Source organism: Camelina sativa, chromosome 3 (genome assembly GCF_000633955.1).
Source record: "Camelina sativa cultivar DH55 chromosome 3, Cs, whole genome shotgun sequence".
Classification (NCBI taxonomy): domain Eukaryota; kingdom Viridiplantae; phylum Streptophyta; class Magnoliopsida; order Brassicales; family Brassicaceae; genus Camelina; species Camelina sativa.
The window spans coordinates 5,895,767-5,914,373 of record NC_025687.1 but is presented as its reverse complement, the minus strand read 5'-3'; the positions used below and the strand labels follow the sequence as shown (position 1 = coordinate 5,914,373).

Here is an 18,607-nt window from a genome sequence, read left to right as displayed (position 1 = left end):
TTTAAGATTATAAATTTACTCATTGCTTATTAAGTTATTATTATTGTTTATTTCTTCGAAAACCAGTTTAATTGATATATATATATATATATATTTTTTTTTTTTCTTTGTATAATATATTGTCCACATGACCGACGGTTTGACAAAATTTATTAATTGATATCATGGCTTATTATTGTTTATTTCTTTGAACACCACATGGTTTTATTGATTAGTTTATAATTTTATTAACTAGCTAGTATGTATATTCGTATAATATACTCGTGCAACACGATGCTACACAATCATGTCGGTAATATTGTTTTGATTTAACATGTTAAGTTTATAATTTTATGTCAAAACATGAGTTGATGATTTATTTGTGATTAATTGAGTTATGCTTATGTTTTGTTATTTTATTACTTATACTATTATCTAAACCATGAATACATACAAATGAAGAGTGTATAGGGGATTGCAAGACCGGCTCTCTCCGACGATCGTACTAGCAAAACGTTATGAAATCCAGTCAAAAACGAATAGCTAGGTGTATGCAAGTGTAATCAGATCCTAAACAACATTGAAAAGATTCAGAATGTTTTCTTGGGCACCCTTGTGTTCTTTGTAATCGATTGGGCAAAAACTAATTAATAAAAGTATTATTGATCAGTAAGAAGTCATTCTTTTTCATTTGTTCAGAATTCCTAGGACGTATTTTTCGACGATGGTGAAAACGAAGAAAATTGGAGGACATTGAAGAGGAAAATGAAGAAGATTGACATTTTACAAACGTGAATCTTTCTTTTAATTTGCTTCAATTTTTCACGTATGCATGGATGAAGAACGTATAGTACAGAATACGGACTACCTAGGACACACGCGCGCACGTATGGATTAGTTTTGTTTCGTTCACACAGAGTCAAAAAAAGTCAAAACACTTTCGCCACGTCATCAATATCACTTGCCAGTTGCCACCTCCACCATAGTACAGAGGATGATTGATACCTGAGGGTGCCCGGTTCCTCTAGTAGAATTCATCAATGAAATGTCTTGATATACATAACTAACAAAATAATGTTAAAAGTTTAATTTGGTAAAACTCGAAAAAAATTGGGTCCAGATCTGCTACTTCATTAACAAATTTTATAACATTCAACTGACCGTAACATGTTTAAGCACATGAACAAACTTCATATTATTTCTTTATTTACGTATTATTCAAACATTAATTTCTTCTTATATAATTCACAACGAAATCTAAAAAGAATAATGTTACATCTTTTGCTTCATACAATTTCCATGTCATCAAAGCTTCCATTGCTGCTCATCAGTAACGTTGAACGGGTACAAGTTGAAGAGGTATTTTCTTGACAATGGAGATATTACCAGCTTCTTCCATATCAATGTCTTCACCTTTCATCCCATCAGGCATACTCCAATCGAAATAATAAAGCAAATTCATCAGCGCTAGTTCCACGGTAGCAATCCCCATTGGCATCCCGGGACAGATCCTTCGACCAGAACCAAACGGTAATAGATCAAAGTGCTGTCCTCTAAAATCTACAGAGCTATTTGCAAACCTCTCAGGGTTGAAATCTTCAGGGTCGGTCCAACGCTTGGGGTCACGTCCAATCGTCCACACGTTAAGCTGGATTTGCGTTTTGGCGGGAATATCGTAGCCTTGGATCTTGATGTGAGACATTGTTTCCCTTGGAATCACAAATGGAAGTGCTGGGTGTAATCTGAATGTTTCCTTGATTATGTTGTTCAGGTACTCAACTTTGCCTAGATCTTCTTCAGTGATTCTTTCCCTTTTGAGACCAAGGGTGGTTCGAATATTTTCTTGAGCTTTCTTCATCACACTAGGGTTTCTAATAAGTTCTGCCATCGCCCAAATCAACGTCACCGCGCTTGTGTCTATCCCCGCTAGAAATACATCCTGAAGATTACATAATAAAGAAGATACAGAGTTTGAATTAATCAACATGTACTTCAACATGGGAGATATGAAGAGAACCAAGATTTTGAGATTTATTACCATGAGGATTGCCTTGAGATTATCCATATTGAGTTTGGAATAATCTGAGGTTTCTTGTTTATCCATCATATCCAAGATCAAGGTGACAATATCTTGATTGTTCCGCCTCCCTTCTGGCTTCAAGTGATCATCAATCACATGTTGATAAAAAGCATCAAGTTCTTTAAAGACTTTGTTGATCCTCTTGTGTCGTTGTAACAACCAATCTATGAACCTTCCAACTCCACCAGGGAAGAAGTCAGAGAAAGTGAAAGTCCCTAGAGCTTCTGTTGATTCGTTAACAAGTTCTTCGATCCTGTCTTGATCGATAACAAAGCCACTCTCGTGAAAGTTCTGTCCTAGAGCAACTCTGCATATGATGCTTGCGGTGAGGGAGAAAAAGGTTTTGCTTAGATCCACAGGAGAATGGTTCAAAGCCGATTCCGACACTTTCTTCACCACAAGATCGACCTCTTCCTCTCTAATGTACCTAAAATACTGAACCTTTTTAGAGCTAAAAAGCTCGATGACCGCGAGTTTTCTCACTTCTCGCCAGTACTCACCGTATGGTGCGAAAGTGATGTCTTTAAAACCGTACGAGAGTTTTCCAGTCCCAACTGACTTTGGTCGGCTGCAACATTCCAAATCATGGGTCTTGAGAACTGCTTCAGCTGCTTCGCTCGATGAGATCACAACAACTGGAACGAACCCGAGACGAAGAAGTACCACGGGTCCGTACTTGAGCGAGAGCTTATAAAAACATCTGTGAGGCAATCCTGCGAGATGGTGCATGTTTCCAATGATGGGAAGACTTGAAGGGCTCGGTGGGAGATTAAATTTTGCGTTTTTATTCTGTTTCAGAAAGAGAAATGACACGAGAGTAAGAAGTGAAACTAAGAAGAAACAGAGCAAGATCGACATTTTTCTCTGTTTTTTTTTATTCTTTCTATTTTGGCTCTGTTTCTTGGAGATACAAGTTTCCAACATGGAAGACTCTTCTTTATATGGTGAGTGACATGGATTGATTGACGTAGAGATCGACACGTTAACTCATCAAATCAAGTGGTTGTGAAGGTGTAACAGAAGTTACAAGATTTGTGGAAATTATCTTCGTTGAAATCAACAATCTGACAGAAGTACCATCAAGTCTTGTGGTCCAAAAACCCACGTGTCGTAATACGATTTGTTCAGATTAGTTGTGAGCGGATAAGCAGTCTGATAAGTTTTTTTTTTAATTATTTATTTTTCTTGTCAACGAGTGTATAGTATATAGTTTTTTAGTTATGTGTGAATTTCAGATTTGTCAGGTAGGATGTGAAATTGGAAATTTGATAGATTTTATGGTGATTAAAACTCTTCTTTTTTTAGATGTAGAAACTTCCTTCGAATTTAATAGTTAATTAGACGTTTTGGGTAAGATTGTCAAAATTTATGCATTTTTCTTGTCTTTGAGTGTTTCTAAATAAATTAATTAACAATGTCAATGGCTGATGTCGTTTGAGAACTGTAGATTTTGTTTGAATCCAATTATTTTTCTCCTTAAGAGGTATTGATGATGATGGTGCAACATGTTTGTTGACCTGCATATTACCATTATGGCATTCATCTTTAATTCAAATATTTCAACTACCATGTATCAATCAAAGTTATATACTATAGATCCAAATTTCCTTGCATTATTACATTTCTATATTACTAGTAATAAGTAGAGTACTATATATAGGCCATTAAATTGACTCCAATTTAAAAAAAACAAACATTTTTTTTTAACTAAACTAAAATTGGATTCGTGCAAGTTTGTTTCGGTACGGTAATTCTTTGACTTTGAGTGTTGAAGATAATACCATTACTGACATCCATAAATAATTTGAATATTTCAACAATGTATCAAATTAGATATTACAAAGTAAAAATAGTATAACTATAATATTTTTGTATTTTGGTCGGCAGGATAAAATACTGTTTATAACTATTCAGAAACAGACATAAACATTAATAACAAGAATAGGATTTCGTGCAAGTTTGTTTCGATGATATGAGAATCGTCTCTTAGTGTTGTTTGAAAGTGACATTTGTGGATGATGTGTTGTGAATTTGTGATCAATATAATGACCATCACCATTAATATAAGTGTATAACTGAAAGGGAAAGCTAGAAATGCAAAAGTTCGTTATAACAAATAAAAATGATGCCAAAAAAAATATATCATTGTGAAAAATGAACTGCAACAGTATCAGGACCAGACACACATCTCACCACTAGGTTCACTGATCACTTTCCAACCTCTACATGCCTTAAGATTAAGACATCATTTGTTTCCACATTTTTAATCTTCTTATCTCCTTTGATCATAACTCTTATTTAGTAAGTTCTCACTTTTTGTAGAAAAAAGATCAAATTTAACTTTTCTCTATTAAAGTCTTATGTTTGCACTAGAATTTGATATAACCATTAACCAAAAAAGGAAAGATATCATTAAAAAATAGCTGAGACAAAATATATGACCAAGTCATCGCCTGATTTCTAAAGTAAGATAATACAAATTAACCCCAAAATCACGTTCCGTGCTTGATCCACCTCACGGATTTATCCAAACTACACAGTAATATACGTGTCGGTAATGTATGTTAAATTTATTTGTTAAATTTATGAGTCATGATTCGTTAATTTGAACTTAACCTTGAGTTCACATGGATTTATATCAGAGTTACCAAAATAAGATTTCTAGTAACAACTCTGACAATTGTCATTTACTTCATTTTCTGCCATTTACGTAATTGTATGCATATTTGTAGACGAGTAGGTAGACTTAGTAAAGAATAAAAAGTAGATGTTCGTAAGACTTGAGTTTTACTCTGTAGCTTGAAATTTCCATAGTAGCCATAAGCCTTTAGATATGTCATAACTACAGAACTACTGTTTGCATATTTCAATTGATTTTGATTAGAAAACCTTATTAAACTTTACTGTTTTTTGATATATTGTACATCAAACATTCATTAATTCATGTATTTCGCAAATAATATCTACGGAATTATAGGGTTTCTGCTCGTACTCTTTCCATGTCATGCATTGATCTTCTGCTCATCAATAGCGTTGAAGGGGCACAAGTTGAAGAGGTAGTTTCTTGACTACCGTGAGAGTACCAATTTCTTCCATATCAATATCTTCACCTTTCATCCCATTAGGCATACTCCAATCGAAATAATAAAGCAATTTCATCAGTCCTAGCTCCACGGTGGCAATCGCCAATGACATCGCTGGACAGATCCTACGACCAGAACCAAACGGTAATAGGTCAAAGTGTTGTCCTCTAAAATCTACAGAACTATTTTCAAACCGTTCAGGGATGAAATCCTCAGGGTCTGTCCAACGCTTGGGGTCACGTCCAATCGTCCATGCGTTGATATGGATTTGTGTTTTCGGGGGAATGTCGTAGCCTTGAATCTTGATGTGAGACATTGTTTCCCTTGGTACCAAAAACGGAACAGGTGGGTGCAATCTGAATGTTTCCTTGATAACATGCTTCAAGTAATCAACCTTTCCTACGTCTTCTTCAGTGATTCTTTCCCTTTTGACCCCGAGGGTGGCTCGGATATTTTCTTGAACTCTCTTCATCGCTTTAGGGTTCCTAACGAGCTCGGTCATCGCCCAAATCATTGTTATGGCGCCTGTGTCTACACCCGCGAGAAATATATTCTGTGCATCACATAAAAACATATATACACACTTAGAAGTTATATAAATCACAGTTTGAATATATGAATGAACAAAAAAAAATGAGCATTACCATGAGGACTGCCTTGATATTATCCACACTGAGCTTGAAATAATAATTTTTATCGATCATATCCAACATCAAGGCAACAATGTCTCCGGGGGCATCCAAAATTTTGCGTCCTGATGGCTTCAAGTGATCATCTATCACATGCTGGTAAAAAGCGTCAAGCTCTTCAGAGACTTTGTTTATCCTCTTTTGCGTTCGAAACAAGCAATCTAAGAATCTTCCAGGTCCACCGGGGAAGAAGTCTGAGAAAGTAAAACTTCCTAGAGCTGTCGTGCTTTCGGTAACAAGTTCTTCGATCCTGTCCTGATCGATGACAAAGCCGCTATCGTGGAAGTTCTGTCCTAAGGCTACTCTACAAGTTATGGCTGCTGTAAGGGAGAAAAAGGTTTTGCTTAGATCCACAGGAGATTGCTTCAAAGCCGATTCCGACACTTTCTTCACCACGAGATCGACCTCTTCCTCTCTTATATACCTATAAGATTGAACTTTTTTAAGGCTAAAAAGCTCGATAACCGCGAGCTTTCGCATTTCCCGCCAATACTCACCATATGGTGAGAAAGTGATGTCTGTAAAGCCATAGGAGAGTCTTCCGGTCCCGAGCGTCTTTGGTCTGTTGCAACATTCCAAGTCATGGGTTTTGAGAACTGCTTCAGCTGCTTCACTCGAAGACACCACAACTACTGGGACAAACCCGAGACGAAGAAGTATCACAGGACCGTATTTGATGGAGAGCTTATGGTAAAATCTGTGAGGCAATCGGGAAATATGGTGCAAGTTTCCAATGATCGGAAGACTTGGAGGGCTCGGAGGAAGATTGTATTTTGCGACATTTATCTTTCTAAGAAAGATTGATGACACAAGTGTTACAAGCGTGACCAAGAAGAAACAGAGCAAGATCGCCATTTTTTGCTTCCTCTGTTTTTTTTTCTTTGGATCTGTTACTCGAACAGTTATGTTTGTTTATAAGCTGGGTGAAAGGTGTTGATAACGTGTTGAGTGGTTGTGAATTGCTAACAAAAGTTGCAAGATTTGTCCATTTCTTCTTTGAAATCTTACATATTGTGACAAAAGCATAATCGTCTTGACGTCTTGTGGTCCAAAGATCCACTGATTGACAAGTCCGGAACTGATGGCTTTTCTTTGCTAAGAAGAATTGCACAAAAATCATTTACCACAGAAGTACAGAACTATGTCATTGTCGACAATCGAGACTCTTCCACGTATACCGATGCGCAAGTTTCCGGAGGAGTTTTAGTAAGATTGTTGATAGCGTGGCTCTGTTCTTTGGGAAATTGATGCGAGTAGTTTTGTCTTTTTAGTCGGCGCCAAGATACAATCTTTGTGGATGTTAGCTTCATTTGGAAATTTAGGTTGATGATAAAAATGGACAGAGCGGAAGCAATCATGTGGTCCAAACTCAGCTTTGCCTCCAGAACTCTCTAAAAGCCACCATGCAACAATCAATCTCAATGCTACCAAAACAGAACCTCCCCAAAACCATAACCACAAAAACCATCAATGGATTACACTTCAGTCTTGATGCCACGAGAATGAAACATTTCTATGACAGTTTTTCCGCCAAACTTCTTACAATTGCAGTCGCAGAGTAACTATACTTGCGTTAATGGCAACAAGGGGTCCAAGATCCATATGCATTAGGATTGGTAGCCAGCTACAAAATGACCTCCAGCCTTGCCGATGAAGTTGGATAGGAGGAAGGAGATACTGGTAGTTAACCTTCCTCTCGTTATTTTCAATGGTAATTATAACAACAAATTAACTAAAAGTTGTGCACAATAATCACAATCCCTACGTTGAATTTTGAAAAAGAGAATCTTATAGAGAATAATTCGCGAGCATCATTTCAGATCACTAAAATAGAAATACCAAGGCTTAAGTTCGAGATAAACTCAGTATATACTACCACATAACGTCTGAACAGAAAAAGGGTGAACATAACAAAACTAAACAGGTTTGTTACTCGGCCGTTGCTTCCTCCATGACTTGTTCTGCAATGGCTGGTGGCACGGGGTAGTAGTGATAGTGTAGCTCCCCAACATCATCTCCAGATAGTTTTGTCCATCCTTCGGGACCGACGTGGTACACTGATCATATGAGAAGAGACCAATATTATGAGCTAAATAAGAATCAGAATCTTTAAAGTTTGAAATCACATTTGGACCACAAAATGCATTGGGACTACTAACCGCTAGCAACTCCACCACTGGCTCCATCACGGAATGTCGCATGGTAGATTGATCTCCTTGCTAACTCAGAAGCTTCTTCAACAGACATTTCATATTTGTACCTAATGATACAAGCAAAATCACAAATATAAACTGGTAACTTAGCTAACATAATTAGATATTGGATTTTAGCTTTTGGGATTTGGACAAAAATTATGAAGATGTCGTTGGGGCGATGACTTACCCACTGTCGAGTACACCGTAAGCGTATGGTGAACCAGAACCGACGGAAAACCTGTCTCCCTTGAGTCGTCCACCTTCGTTGTCAACATAGTATAGTCCAGGACCCTATATACAAGAAAAGGATTTAGCATTCGTTTGAGTGAGAAGAAAATAACAATGTTGAAGATATGAAGTTGGCTTTACTGACAGTTTCGTCCCATCCAGCAATCATTGTCCCGACAGAAAGTCCCATTCCACGGTATGAATAGAGCATGTTTGCAAGAAGTTTTGAAGCTCCGGAGACAGAGATTCTTCTCTTGTTTGCCAGCTCATGTAGGCGACACTTGAATAGTATATATAAATCAAGAGATCAGCCATAGTTCCGACAAATAAAAATCCACATACACAATGAAACTCACAAGCCAAAATTTTAGTTAGAACTAGGTAGACCCACTCAAATGAAGAGCAACTATATCAGATTGCATCCACCAACTCTTACCCCCCAGATTTAACATTAGAGAGCGTTTATAGTTCATCGATCTTAAGTACTATTTTAATTGATATCTAAGTACAGCAAAAACAGAAAGCTGAACTTTATTATTGTTAAGAAATTGTTTGGTACACAGAACAAGGGTTCTAAAACCACCACATGCCCAACAGAGAATGCATGCTTAGAATCCATAAAATTCATATGATCATTGGGTCACCATATGACAAGTTAACTCTTTATCATTCTTCAATACAGACAGAACTATAATTCTAAACGTTCAACAAGGCAGATGAATCTGTCTCTTTTGGAAATCAATATATCACAATCAGAGCGAGGTAACAAGATCCCGATAGCCACACAGAAAGGAAGATAAAGCAGAGATATCGAGCTAGGTACCTTAATTCCAAGATTTCTGTGCCAGAATTGGCAGTCAGCAGCTCCTCCAGCCATTGTACCGAGCATATAAGGATTGATTTCAATAATCTTCTTCACAGATTGTGAAGCTGAAAAGGGAAAACCGATATAGAAACATCAGCAGCAATCACACAAATGCTTCCTTTCCTCTACTGGTTCACTATCATTGACCAATAGACAGAAGACTAGAAATTTGTTTGCCAATACAGAAAAAAACTAAATCGATAATAACCTAAATTAATCTTCATTGTAATGGTGTTTCCACCACAGTCAATTATAACGAAAAAAATGCATACTTTTGAGTAAAACTTTGGAAATATCACAAGCTAAACACCATGAATGTGTGCATACAAAAATACAACCAAAGTGATAAAAGAAGAGAACATACAGATATATCCGCCCATGCTAGCCCGAGAATCAGCAGCAACCATAACACCTCCTTTGAAGATAAAAGCGAGTGTAGTTGTTCCTTTTGCATGCTTCAACATATCTACAGCTTTTTTCTGGAATCCATCAAACTGAAACCAACACAAAAAAAAACCAGTTTCGTAATCAAACAAGAGAAACATAGAAAATTCATTCACTTATACTACTTCAAATCACACACACACACACACAAACAAAAAAACTCACCTCTTTGGTGTGGGGTAGATCAAACGAGGGCACAGAAGAAAGCTCATCAAGCATATCGCTGCTCGAGCCAAAGCCAATCGTAGGCATGGAAGTCTCGAACCCACTAGTATCAAGCTTCATGTTTGCAACCCTATCAACAAATTATTGAAAAGGAACACAAGTACCCATTAATAAGAAGCTAAACCTAGAATGAGATAAACACGAAACCAGATGTGAATCAAAGAGCTTTTCTCTCAAAACTTTCAAATCAGATCTAGCAAGAGATACACTGGCGTCGGTATAAAAAACCCAAAAACCCTCATCGTCTTCAATTACAAAGCCAATTCAACGACACTAGAGCACGATTGAGGATCGGAAACGTACCTTACTGAAGAAAAGTAGTCAAATCGAGGCAAAGGATTAACGGAGGAGAAGAAGAAGAATGCTCTAAAGTGACCAAACGACGACGACGACGACGACGACGAATAAAAGAGGATGAAGAGATCGTTTCTTGAGCTCCGGGCAAACCTCAAATATGGGCCATAACTCCCTAAATCATATTGGGCTATCAATTAATGGGCCCATCACAATCATACTAGATTTATTTAATTACGAATTTAATCCATTATATATTTTTTCTTTTCAGAAAATTGTTTCATGTGGTGCAATGTTTTTTATTCGTAATTTGGTTTTAGGTTGCATGTTGATGTTGGCATAATTTTTTCAAGAATTTTTTTGTATCTTATGATATTTCTCAGTGATGTATTTTTTGTTGGATATATCCTTTTTCTTTTCGTGTAACATGCACAAACTTGAAGACTTTATTCCAACATATTTCACTTTTACAAAAAGTAATAATAATAAGATCATGTCTACATCATTACAGCGCTAGCTACACCATTATAATCAAAATGATTAATTATGGATTCTCATTAAACATATTTTCATCTCTAGAACATTTAAAATCAAATTACATACAATTCTAGATCAAATGCATTTCCCCCCTTTGCCGTTTTGCTTATTTCTAAAAGTAGCAGAAAAATATGAAACCAATATTCAACAAAAAAAAAACACAATAAACTATCTATTTGAGTATATTATATAATCAAATGTATCAAGAAAAGAAGCAAATATAGTTTGTCAGAATGCTGCAACTCGCTAGCGATTTGTATTGCATCTTCTTGCTCGCATAGTCCCTGTAGGAGGGGTATTTAACGAGATGCCGCATTGTGTGTGCAACCAATAAGAGTATCTCATTAACGCCCCATGGTTCGAGCGAGCGTGAAATGTTCCTCTCAGGTTTAACAACACTGGTCCAGTTTCGAGCTGCAGCTGCAACTCCTGGCTCTGAATTTGCTGGATCGACACCTGACTGCTGACGAGATGGAAGCTCGTGAACATTGACATCCCCTTTGGTACGATGAATGGCTCGATGTGTTCTCTCGCTATGAGTGTGTTGTAGAAGTAGAGCTCGAACATCACGTAGCTGAAGTCCACACTGCTTTTCTTACTCGGGTTTGTGAAGTTTACCACAATGGCGAGATCTCCATTCAGAACGTAGCCCATGTTGAGATTGGCAGAGTTTAGGGTTGCTGCTGAGATGTCGAAGTACGGTGAGCGTGGACGGTTGGCCAGGTAGACTATGAGGAGGATGAGACCGGAAAAAACCAGGACGACCAGGAGAATTGCACAGCATATTGTGGCCGGCAATGTCATGGGTTTGGTCCTCTTTGGACCTGGTTGATGCACTGGTCGTGTTGGAGCTGTTCTCCATGGACTTGGTTCTCTTGGAGCTGTTCTCCATGGACTTGGTTCAGATCCGTAGCCACGGTGTTGAGGTCGCTGCTCGTCAGGGCTCAATAGCAATGGCCTGGCAGAGTTTGGAGTATGGCGTGGTGGTAACGGTTCCTCTTGCCTCAGTGGCAAAGGTCTTGAAGATGGCAATTCATGGATTATGTCAGGTGGCTCAGTCTGGTGGCGTCCTCGAGTCTTTATTTTCACCCTAGGTGGACCAGTTGAGTGAGTCTGTGGGATCTGGTCGTGGTGTGGAGCGGTCCATGAGCTAGAGGGACCACCAGGATGTTGATCCTGAAAGGGAAACTGAACGAAATGAGGGTTGGTTTCATAATGGTGGTGAGACATTGATGTAGCAACTAAAGAAGAAAAGAGCTAGGTGTAACCGTGAAAGCAATAAAGAGAGAAAATTTTGAGTGCTTTTCTAAGTGAAAGAGATGATTACTTGATGAGAAGTTTAAGTAGGATTCTTGTGTTAAAGGAAACTGACATAAGGAAGCAAGTAATCTTTTTCATATTCTAGCAAACAAAACAAGAAACATCATTTCTTCTTTCTCATCAAAATTTTGAAACAGAGAATATAAATTCTGGCTCCGATTCTATTTTCCTTTTGTTACAGTACCAAGAAATTTAATAGGGTTCTTATAAAGAGAGAGAGAAAGCAAGGCAACACTTACAGGTTCCCAATTATGTAAAGATTAATAGACGCTCTGTTTAGTAATGGGTGTCTTCCTTCCTCTTCCTGCCTTGCATTTATAAAGGCTTAGTTCTGTCTGCATCAGTACACATCATAAAATTTAGTAAATGAGATGACTATAGCAAAGGGTAATAAAGCTGTCTAAAATACAATAAAATTGCCATCAATGGGATTTCCGACATAGCTTGATCTTGTTATAGAATAAGTCAGTCTATGAAAAAATATGCAGGCACAAGAAAAAGGAAAGGTTGGCACGTGTTAAAACAAATTCCTTCGAAACTAAAGTAAACTAGTGAGATAAATTATGAGGCCTGTGCTAACCTTTTGGCTTTCAGCCTTTAAGATACAGCTTCTTGAGGCAGCATAGATCGATTGTGCCTTATGCTCCTGACATAACAAGATCCAAAACCTCATTGGTCGTAATATATTCATCATGGCAGCTAATCGAGCCTGCACCTGACAGTGGAAGTGAAATTCTACAAGCTTGCTTAAAAAAAAAACGTTCTACAAGGGTACAATTTAAGGAGGAATTTCATGCTTTTCATACTAAGCAACAGAGGTGAACAAACAAAAACAAAAATCATACCAAGCAATAGCAAGATTGATGTGCTGATGCATAGCATAGGTAAATCCTTTTATCAGTCCAATATGCTCAGTCCTCAGTCCTCAGTCTAATATTTCTGAGGAATGGGTTTAAACTGAGTTAAGAGAAAATTGTTTTATCTCTTCTGCAAGAGAGCTGGCAGTCTTGTTCCACAATCTATCCTTCTGGAGTATTAATGCGAGTCAGCTGCATCAGGGAAAGGCAGAGAAGAGTTGGTTCCAATAAAAAAATACAAGAGAAATACTTTAGCTATTCTATGCAAGCTCAAACGCATTTGCTTATGTAAAACGAATGAAATTAGTTCAAACCTGATAAGTTTGTTATTGCTCTCCAAGCAGTCGCAGGCATCAGTAGAGTTGAAATGGCTCTGTATCCGCATCTCCTTTCCGCCTAATGTTGACTAAGATGGCATTTTTGCACAGGAGAAGATAATGTTGAAATTTTCAAAAGTGTATACCCTTTTTTATGCCTAAACATCAGCACTCATTGTGGCCTTGATGAGTGTATCGGACACATCTCTATCTAGGGTGAATCCTTTATCCATCATCTGATCCCAAAACTTATAGGCTGCAGATAATTTGTTTTCCCGTATGAGTCCTCCAATAATGAACTTGAAAGTTAACTCGTCAGGACAACATTCTTTACTCTCCATATCCTCAAACAATTTTATAGCTTCAGTTACCCTACATGACCTGCAGAGGCCACTTATAAGGGAGTTGTATGAAACCGCATCTGGTGTAATTCCGTGCTCAACCATGTCATTGAAAACACCATAGGCCTTGTCAATATTTCCGGATTTACACAAATGGTCCAGGATTGTTGTGTAGAAAATGTGATCTGGCGACAGACCTAACTCTGTCATCTGATCCAGTAGCTTCTTTGCAACACTAGATTTACCTTCCCTAAGAAAAGCCTTGATAAGAATTGTGTACGTGACCACATTCATTACTATCCCCTTCTGTCTCATCACCTCAAAGAGCTTGTAAGCCTTCCTAGTGTTTGACGCCCTACAGAACGTTTCAATCAGAGTACTGTAGGAGACAACATCACAGAAACCTCTAGGCTCCATCTCTTTTACCATGAAGGTATAGCATTTATCAGGATGACTAACCCTGCAATGCCGCTTAAGCAACTGGTTATAACTATAAGCATCAAGCTCTATCCCGCTTCTTACCATCTCGGTCATCACCCCTTCCGCTTTTTTTAACATATTGTTATCATAATAATAATTCAACAAAACATTGTATGTAACAAGATCCGGTTCACACTCAATCTTGCTCATAAATGCTTTTAAAGCTTCTGCCTTTTCTATTCTACCCGCTTTACAAAACCCACTAATTAACGCATTATAAACCACTGTACTAAGCTTAACTCTTGCACTCTTGATCTCCTCCGCCACCATCTCATAAGCCAAATCAACTTTCCGAGCGTGACATAACCCAACAACAAGTGATGCACATGCTTTACTATCTGGCCTAACTCCGCTACCAATCATTTCATTCCAAATCTCAACAGCATCAGTGACCTTACCAGCTCTAAATAACCCATTAATAAGTATAGTATAAGATACAACATCCGGTTCCCTACCTCTCTGAACCATACAAAAGAACGTTTGAACAGCAAAACCTACTTTATTCTCTCGACACAACAGATCCAAATAAATGTTGAACGCCCAGAAATCTGGTATGAATCCAAGGGTTTCCATATCCCTCAGAAGAGCGTCAATGAGATCAAAATTTTTAACTTTACATAAACCCGAGATAAACCTCGAGTAAGTGAAGGGGATGAGGGAGAAACCCATTGGCTGCATATCCCAATATATTGCCTCAGCAAGCTCAAATCTAGACTCTTTGACCAAAACCCCGATGAAGCGGTTGTAATCGGAAGAGAAAACACGGTAGCTTGAGTGACGCATTTCATCGAACACCTGAACAGCGTTGTCGATCATACCTGACTTCACGAGGTTGGCGATACGCGAGCGGTATGCAAGGCGTACTGCGCCCAGCGTCTGATGCATATCAGAGCTCGACGCATATGATCATATCAGAGCTCGCCCTTCTTGTTTCAACGCGGCGACATTAGATCGACGACGACGGCTGGTGCTGAGCTTAAGCTAGAGGGAAAACAACGAGACGACGAAGGCTTCCAACATTATTAATCTGAGGCTTTCTTAAATTGGGCTTAAATGGGCTAAAAGAAGGCCCAATGATCTCTTGACTAAAACCTCTTTGCGAACGAGAGTGTTAGGTTTTGGCTTATTCATTCTTCTCTCTTTCTCTCCTCTTTCTCGAGCTCATTACAGGGTTTAAGGATTCCGAAAGCTCTAAACTTTTAGGGAAAATTTCTCTTTTTTTTACTTCTCTGAAGTTCGTCTACGATGGAGGAAGAGAAGTTAAGGGTTCGTCTGGTGTTTGAGGACCGAAGGATTCTGAGTAAGTATCAGAAGAAACAAGGTCTAACACGGAGCTGGGTTGTTCTGGATCGTAAATGTCAGCGTACTGTTTCAGAGTTTTCTGATCATATCTTTCATACATTTAACCTCTTTGAAGCTTGTCCTCATGGCCTCACCCTATCGGTACGGTTACTTCTTTTTGCCCTAATTTCAGTGAAATCAAATTTGTAAATGTTGACGCCATTAATGCTTACATTCACTTATTTTTTCTGGTCTTTCAGATGGAAGGGTTCGTTTTGCCACCGTTCGAGTCGAGCTGTGTATTGAAAGATAAAGATATCGTTTGGTAAGTTTCATCAATCTCTTCTTTTTCAGAACTTTTTTGTTCCTATTTGAGCACTATCAAGTATTGTTAGTGTTAAAATTTTCGATTTTTGTTGGTAGTGTTAAGAAGAAGAAAGGATCTTTGTTGGAGATTGTTGGGGAAGACAGTGAGGAGAATGATTATAAGGCGATTGAGGTTGAGGAGAGGCCTCAGATTCGTCCTGGTGAAATGCTTCTTGCTAATGAGGAATTCGAAAAGGAAACTGGAGGATATGAAAGTGAGTCTGAGGAAGATGAGCTTGAAGAGATAGCGGAGGAGTTTGTGCCAGAGAAGAAGACTTCCAAGAAGCGTAAAGCTTCAAGCAAAAGCCTAAGCTCCAAGTAGGATCTCTACTAGAACGATTCTTAATCACCTAAATGTGTGTTTTTTTGTAATTCACGTTTGATGATGATGTAGGAGGAAAAAATGTAAGTTAGCTACTACTGAAGAATCTCCCAAGAAAAGAGAAGACGCAGCTATTGTAAGCAATGTTGTGAAGAAGACGAAGAAGACGAAGAAGAAGAGGTCATTGGATGTACAGACAGCTGAAAATGATGAACAGAATGTCAGTAACACCAAGCCTATTACCAGTTCAAAGAGGTAGGTTGACTTTTACGTTGTTAAAACTCATTGGGAATCTGTAATCATCTTGACTTATCTCTAACTAGTCATATTTCCATTGCCTTACTTTTGAGTGCAGGTCATCGCAACAAGAAGATGGCAAAGAGCCTACCTATCTGTGCCAACCATCTGCTGACACTAAAAAGGTTTGAGTTGACTTCATTGTCGTAAAGAACAAGAATGAGCAATGTGTATTGTGTAAAACTTCTTGATGTTTGTCGATGCATGGATTGGGGTTTTGTGTCACTTACTCCGTTAGCTTCCTATGGGTCCTTTTTTGCAATAAGGAATGTAACTCTTCTTTATATTTATTTTAGACACCTAGCAGAAGTGCTCGGCGTAAAAAGGCTAAACGGCAATGGTTGAGAGAGAAGACAAAACTAGAAAAGGAAGAGGTTCTTCATCAAATACTTACAAAACTTAAAATGATAAGACTTATGTATCTATCATGTGTTTTAGTGATGTACGGCCTGTTCTTCATCCCTGATATCTTCTTTTATGTTTCATGATTTGCAGCTTCAGCAGAAGCAGTTGGTTGTAGCACCTAGCCAAAAACCAGTCATCACTATAGATGACCACGTAGCTGAGGAAAATCACTTTGAAGCTCTTGAACATCAACAACCAGATGAGCTTGGTGATGGTGTTGGGGATGAAGTGGTTCCTGTGGAAGTGAGACCAGGCCACATTCGCTTCAAGCCGCTCGGTAAAGTTATTATGTAAATTTGTCTCTGCGTATCTTTTTTGCGTTTGTAAGTCTTCTCACGGTTTCCCTTATATTGTTAATTTTCAGCTGGAGATGATGAAGCTCCCGTTGAAAATGAAACTCCTGCGGTATGACTTACCCTTATCTTTGTATCCTTAAAGCTTTCCCAAATGTGAATCTGTAATGATCATGACTAAATGATGTTAGGAAAACTTCTTGTGGAATGGAAACATGGCGAAGAAGAAAGGACAAAAATGGGGCACAGAGAAGACAAGATTTTCCAAACGATATGCTCAGGATTTCAATGAAGAAACTCCTTATCAGACACAACCCGCGGAAGCTGAAACATTTGCAAAGGGTCCGATCGATTATGAACAACTTTTGGCTTACACTGGCTCAGTAGAGGTTTGATTATATCATTTACTACCCCCCAGCATGCTATTTATAGATCAGCATTTTTTTAACTCAGCAACTCTTGGTTTGTTAACATTACAGAAAGGAGATATTATTGCATACCGTCTCCTTGAGCTAACATCATCTTGGACGCCTGAGGTTTCCTCTTTTCGGGTAAAGTATCTGACTCTCTTTCTTTAAAGCCAAATTGGTCAATCAACTCTTTTTTGAGGAACCTATTCCCTTTACAATATATTTCTCTTGGTAGGTTGGGAAGATAAGCTATTATGATCCAGACTCGAAGAAGGTGACTTTGATGCCTGTTCAAGAATTTCCAATCGAGAAAAAGACAGAAGAGGACGATGATTTCTCAATGCAACCTGATACATGTCTTTATAAAGAAGACGGATCCTTGGAGGTATGCTTCATGGTTTATATCATGTCATATCTTATGAACAAGAACACAGATCTAGTTCTTGTAGTTGTTTGCTTGCTAAGCATCACAATTCTAATATAAGAAAGACTTGACTTCTGCAGATAGAATTTTCTGCTTTGCTCGATGTCTGCAGTGTCAAAACAAGGGGATCAGATTCCGCAGAAGTCACCAAGTCAGCACCGCCCGAGCCTGACCAGTCAGCTACAAAGCAAAAGCTAAGCGCAAGCAAAGATTTGCAAACCCCTATAAAAGGTAAATTGTCCAACAAACTTGGAGGATTATACTGTTTTGAAAAGGAGTTTTATTTTACTTCATTGGACCTATGTGAATTGCAGAAAATGGAAAAGTAGTGAACCCCTGGGAAGAATTAAGTGAAGCTTTAAGTGCAAAGAAAGCAGAATTGTCTGAGGCGAACAATGGCTGGAACAAGAAAGGGAGTTCAAGTGGAGGCTCATGGTCTTACAAGGCACTGCGAGGCAGTGCTATGGGTCCGGTAATGAATTATCTAAGATCTCAGAATGAGATTTGAGAAAAACTAGGACACATCTCTCTAGAAGAAACTCTGATGTTTTTTTCTTCATTTTGGATATGAAAACTCAGACAAGAGTAGAGAAAAGCCATTTTGTTTTGAGACTGTGAATGGGCACTGCTGAGCTTTCTAAGTGTTAAAGGTTTATGTATAGAGCAAAACAACGAGTGTGTATTACTCCTAAGATCTTTTCTAAGCTTATGTTTGAATCAATTCAAAAATCTGAAACATGAATGTGTTGGCCATTGGATTCAACTTTGACAACAACGCTAGAAGATTTTCTTATGTTTGTAAAGATGGCCACATAAAACACAAAGTTTGTAGGGGAGAAAAAAAGATACGTTTGATAATAATCATCTAAAAACAA

At 38.2% G+C, this 18,607-nt stretch overlaps 6 protein-coding genes across 7 annotated transcripts; 1 reads left to right on the top strand and 5 right to left on the bottom strand.

Moving 5' to 3' along the window:
* Positions 1,154–2,972, bottom strand: LOC104772000 (cytochrome P450 71B2-like). Its single transcript, XM_010496641.2, has 2 exons — positions 2,018–2,972; positions 1,154–1,918 (listed from the first exon to the last, which is right to left on the bottom strand). The coding sequence occupies exons 1-2, from the start codon at positions 2,915–2,917 to the stop codon at positions 1,307–1,309; spliced, it is 1,512 nt and encodes a 503-aa protein (XP_010494943.1). The 5' UTR covers positions 2,918–2,972; the 3' UTR covers positions 1,154–1,306.
* On the bottom strand, positions 4,922–6,728 carry LOC104771992 (cytochrome P450 71B2-like). 2 transcript variants are annotated; one of them, XM_019243427.1, is made up of 3 exons: positions 6,329–6,405; positions 5,787–6,255; positions 4,922–5,695 (listed from the first exon to the last, which is right to left on the bottom strand). In XM_019243427.1, exons 1-3 carry the CDS (start codon positions 6,403–6,405, stop codon positions 5,084–5,086), a joined length of 1,158 nt encoding a protein of 385 aa, XP_019098972.1. In that variant the 3' UTR covers positions 4,922–5,083. The 2 variants fall into 2 exon arrangements, with proteins under 2 accessions (XP_019098972.1, XP_010494931.1); XM_010496629.1 differs by having other exon boundaries at positions 5,787–6,728.
* On the bottom strand, positions 7,601–10,208 carry LOC104771980 (proteasome subunit beta type-5-A). The gene is made up of 8 exons (XM_010496618.1): positions 10,092–10,208; positions 9,729–9,858; positions 9,484–9,613; positions 9,078–9,184; positions 8,400–8,534; positions 8,214–8,317; positions 7,991–8,091; positions 7,601–7,888 (listed from the first exon to the last, which is right to left on the bottom strand). The coding sequence occupies exons 2-8, from the start codon at positions 9,846–9,848 to the stop codon at positions 7,761–7,763; spliced, it is 825 nt and encodes a 274-aa protein (XP_010494920.1). The 5' UTR covers positions 9,849–9,858; positions 10,092–10,208; the 3' UTR covers positions 7,601–7,760.
* LOC104771969 lies at positions 10,620–12,162 on the bottom strand. The gene has a single exon (XM_010496608.2). The coding sequence runs from the start codon at positions 11,847–11,849 to the stop codon at positions 10,866–10,868; it is 984 nt and encodes a 327-aa protein (XP_010494910.1). The 5' UTR covers positions 11,850–12,162; the 3' UTR covers positions 10,620–10,865.
* Positions 13,204–14,920, bottom strand: LOC104771961 (pentatricopeptide repeat-containing protein At1g13040, mitochondrial-like). Its single transcript, XM_010496598.2, has one exon. The coding sequence runs from the start codon at positions 14,817–14,819 to the stop codon at positions 13,272–13,274; it is 1,548 nt and encodes a 515-aa protein (XP_010494900.1). The 5' UTR covers positions 14,820–14,920; the 3' UTR covers positions 13,204–13,271.
* LOC104771955 (coilin-like) lies at positions 15,048–18,439 on the top strand. Its single transcript, XM_010496587.2, has 13 exons — positions 15,048–15,377; positions 15,476–15,540; positions 15,639–15,899; positions 15,976–16,158; positions 16,259–16,325; positions 16,497–16,574; positions 16,696–16,882; positions 16,970–17,010; positions 17,090–17,287; positions 17,378–17,449; positions 17,544–17,693; positions 17,813–17,963; positions 18,047–18,439. The coding sequence occupies exons 1-13, from the start codon at positions 15,180–15,182 to the stop codon at positions 18,238–18,240; spliced, it is 1,845 nt and encodes a 614-aa protein (XP_010494889.1). The 5' UTR covers positions 15,048–15,179; the 3' UTR covers positions 18,241–18,439.

Excerpts from the sequence above, each read along its gene's own strand:
- LOC104772000 (XM_010496641.2), bottom strand. The coding sequence starts at position 2,917 with ATGTCGATCTTGCTCTGTTTCTTCTTAGTTTCACTTCTTACTCTCGTG. Across the intron at positions 1,919-2,017 it reads ATCTCAAGGCAATCCTCATG|GATGTATTTCTAGCGGGGAT; the intron begins GTAATAAATCTC and ends TGTAATCTTCAG.
- LOC104771992 (XM_010496629.1), bottom strand. The coding sequence starts at position 6,686 with ATGGCGATCTTGCTCTGTTTCTTCTTGGTCACGCTTGTAACACTTGTG. Across the intron at positions 5,696-5,786 it reads ATATCAAGGCAGTCCTCATG|AATATATTTCTCGCGGGTGT; the intron begins GTAATGCTCATT and ends TGTGATGCACAG.
- LOC104771980 (XM_010496618.1), bottom strand. The coding sequence starts at position 9,848 with ATGAAGCTTGATACTAGTGGGTTCGAGACTTCCATGCCTACGATTGGC. Across the intron at positions 8,318-8,399 it reads TTGCTGGATGGGACGAAACT|GGTCCTGGACTATACTATGT; the intron begins GTCAGTAAAGCC and ends TCTTGTATATAG. Across the intron at positions 7,889-7,990 it reads CAGTGGTGGAGTTGCTAGCG|TGTACCACGTCGGTCCCGAA; the intron begins GTTAGTAGTCCC and ends TCATATGATCAG.
- LOC104771969 (XM_010496608.2), bottom strand. The coding sequence starts at position 11,849 with ATGTCTCACCACCATTATGAAACCAACCCTCATTTCGTTCAGTTTCCC.
- LOC104771961 (XM_010496598.2), bottom strand. The coding sequence starts at position 14,819 with ATGCATCAGACGCTGGGCGCAGTACGCCTTGCATACCGCTCGCGTATC.
- LOC104771955 (XM_010496587.2), top strand. The coding sequence starts at position 15,180 with ATGGAGGAAGAGAAGTTAAGGGTTCGTCTGGTGTTTGAGGACCGAAGG. Across the intron at positions 15,900-15,975 it reads AGCAAAAGCCTAAGCTCCAA|GAGGAAAAAATGTAAGTTAG; the intron begins GTAGGATCTCTA and ends ATGATGATGTAG. Across the intron at positions 17,964-18,046 it reads TTTGCAAACCCCTATAAAAG|AAAATGGAAAAGTAGTGAAC; the intron begins GTAAATTGTCCA and ends TGTGAATTGCAG.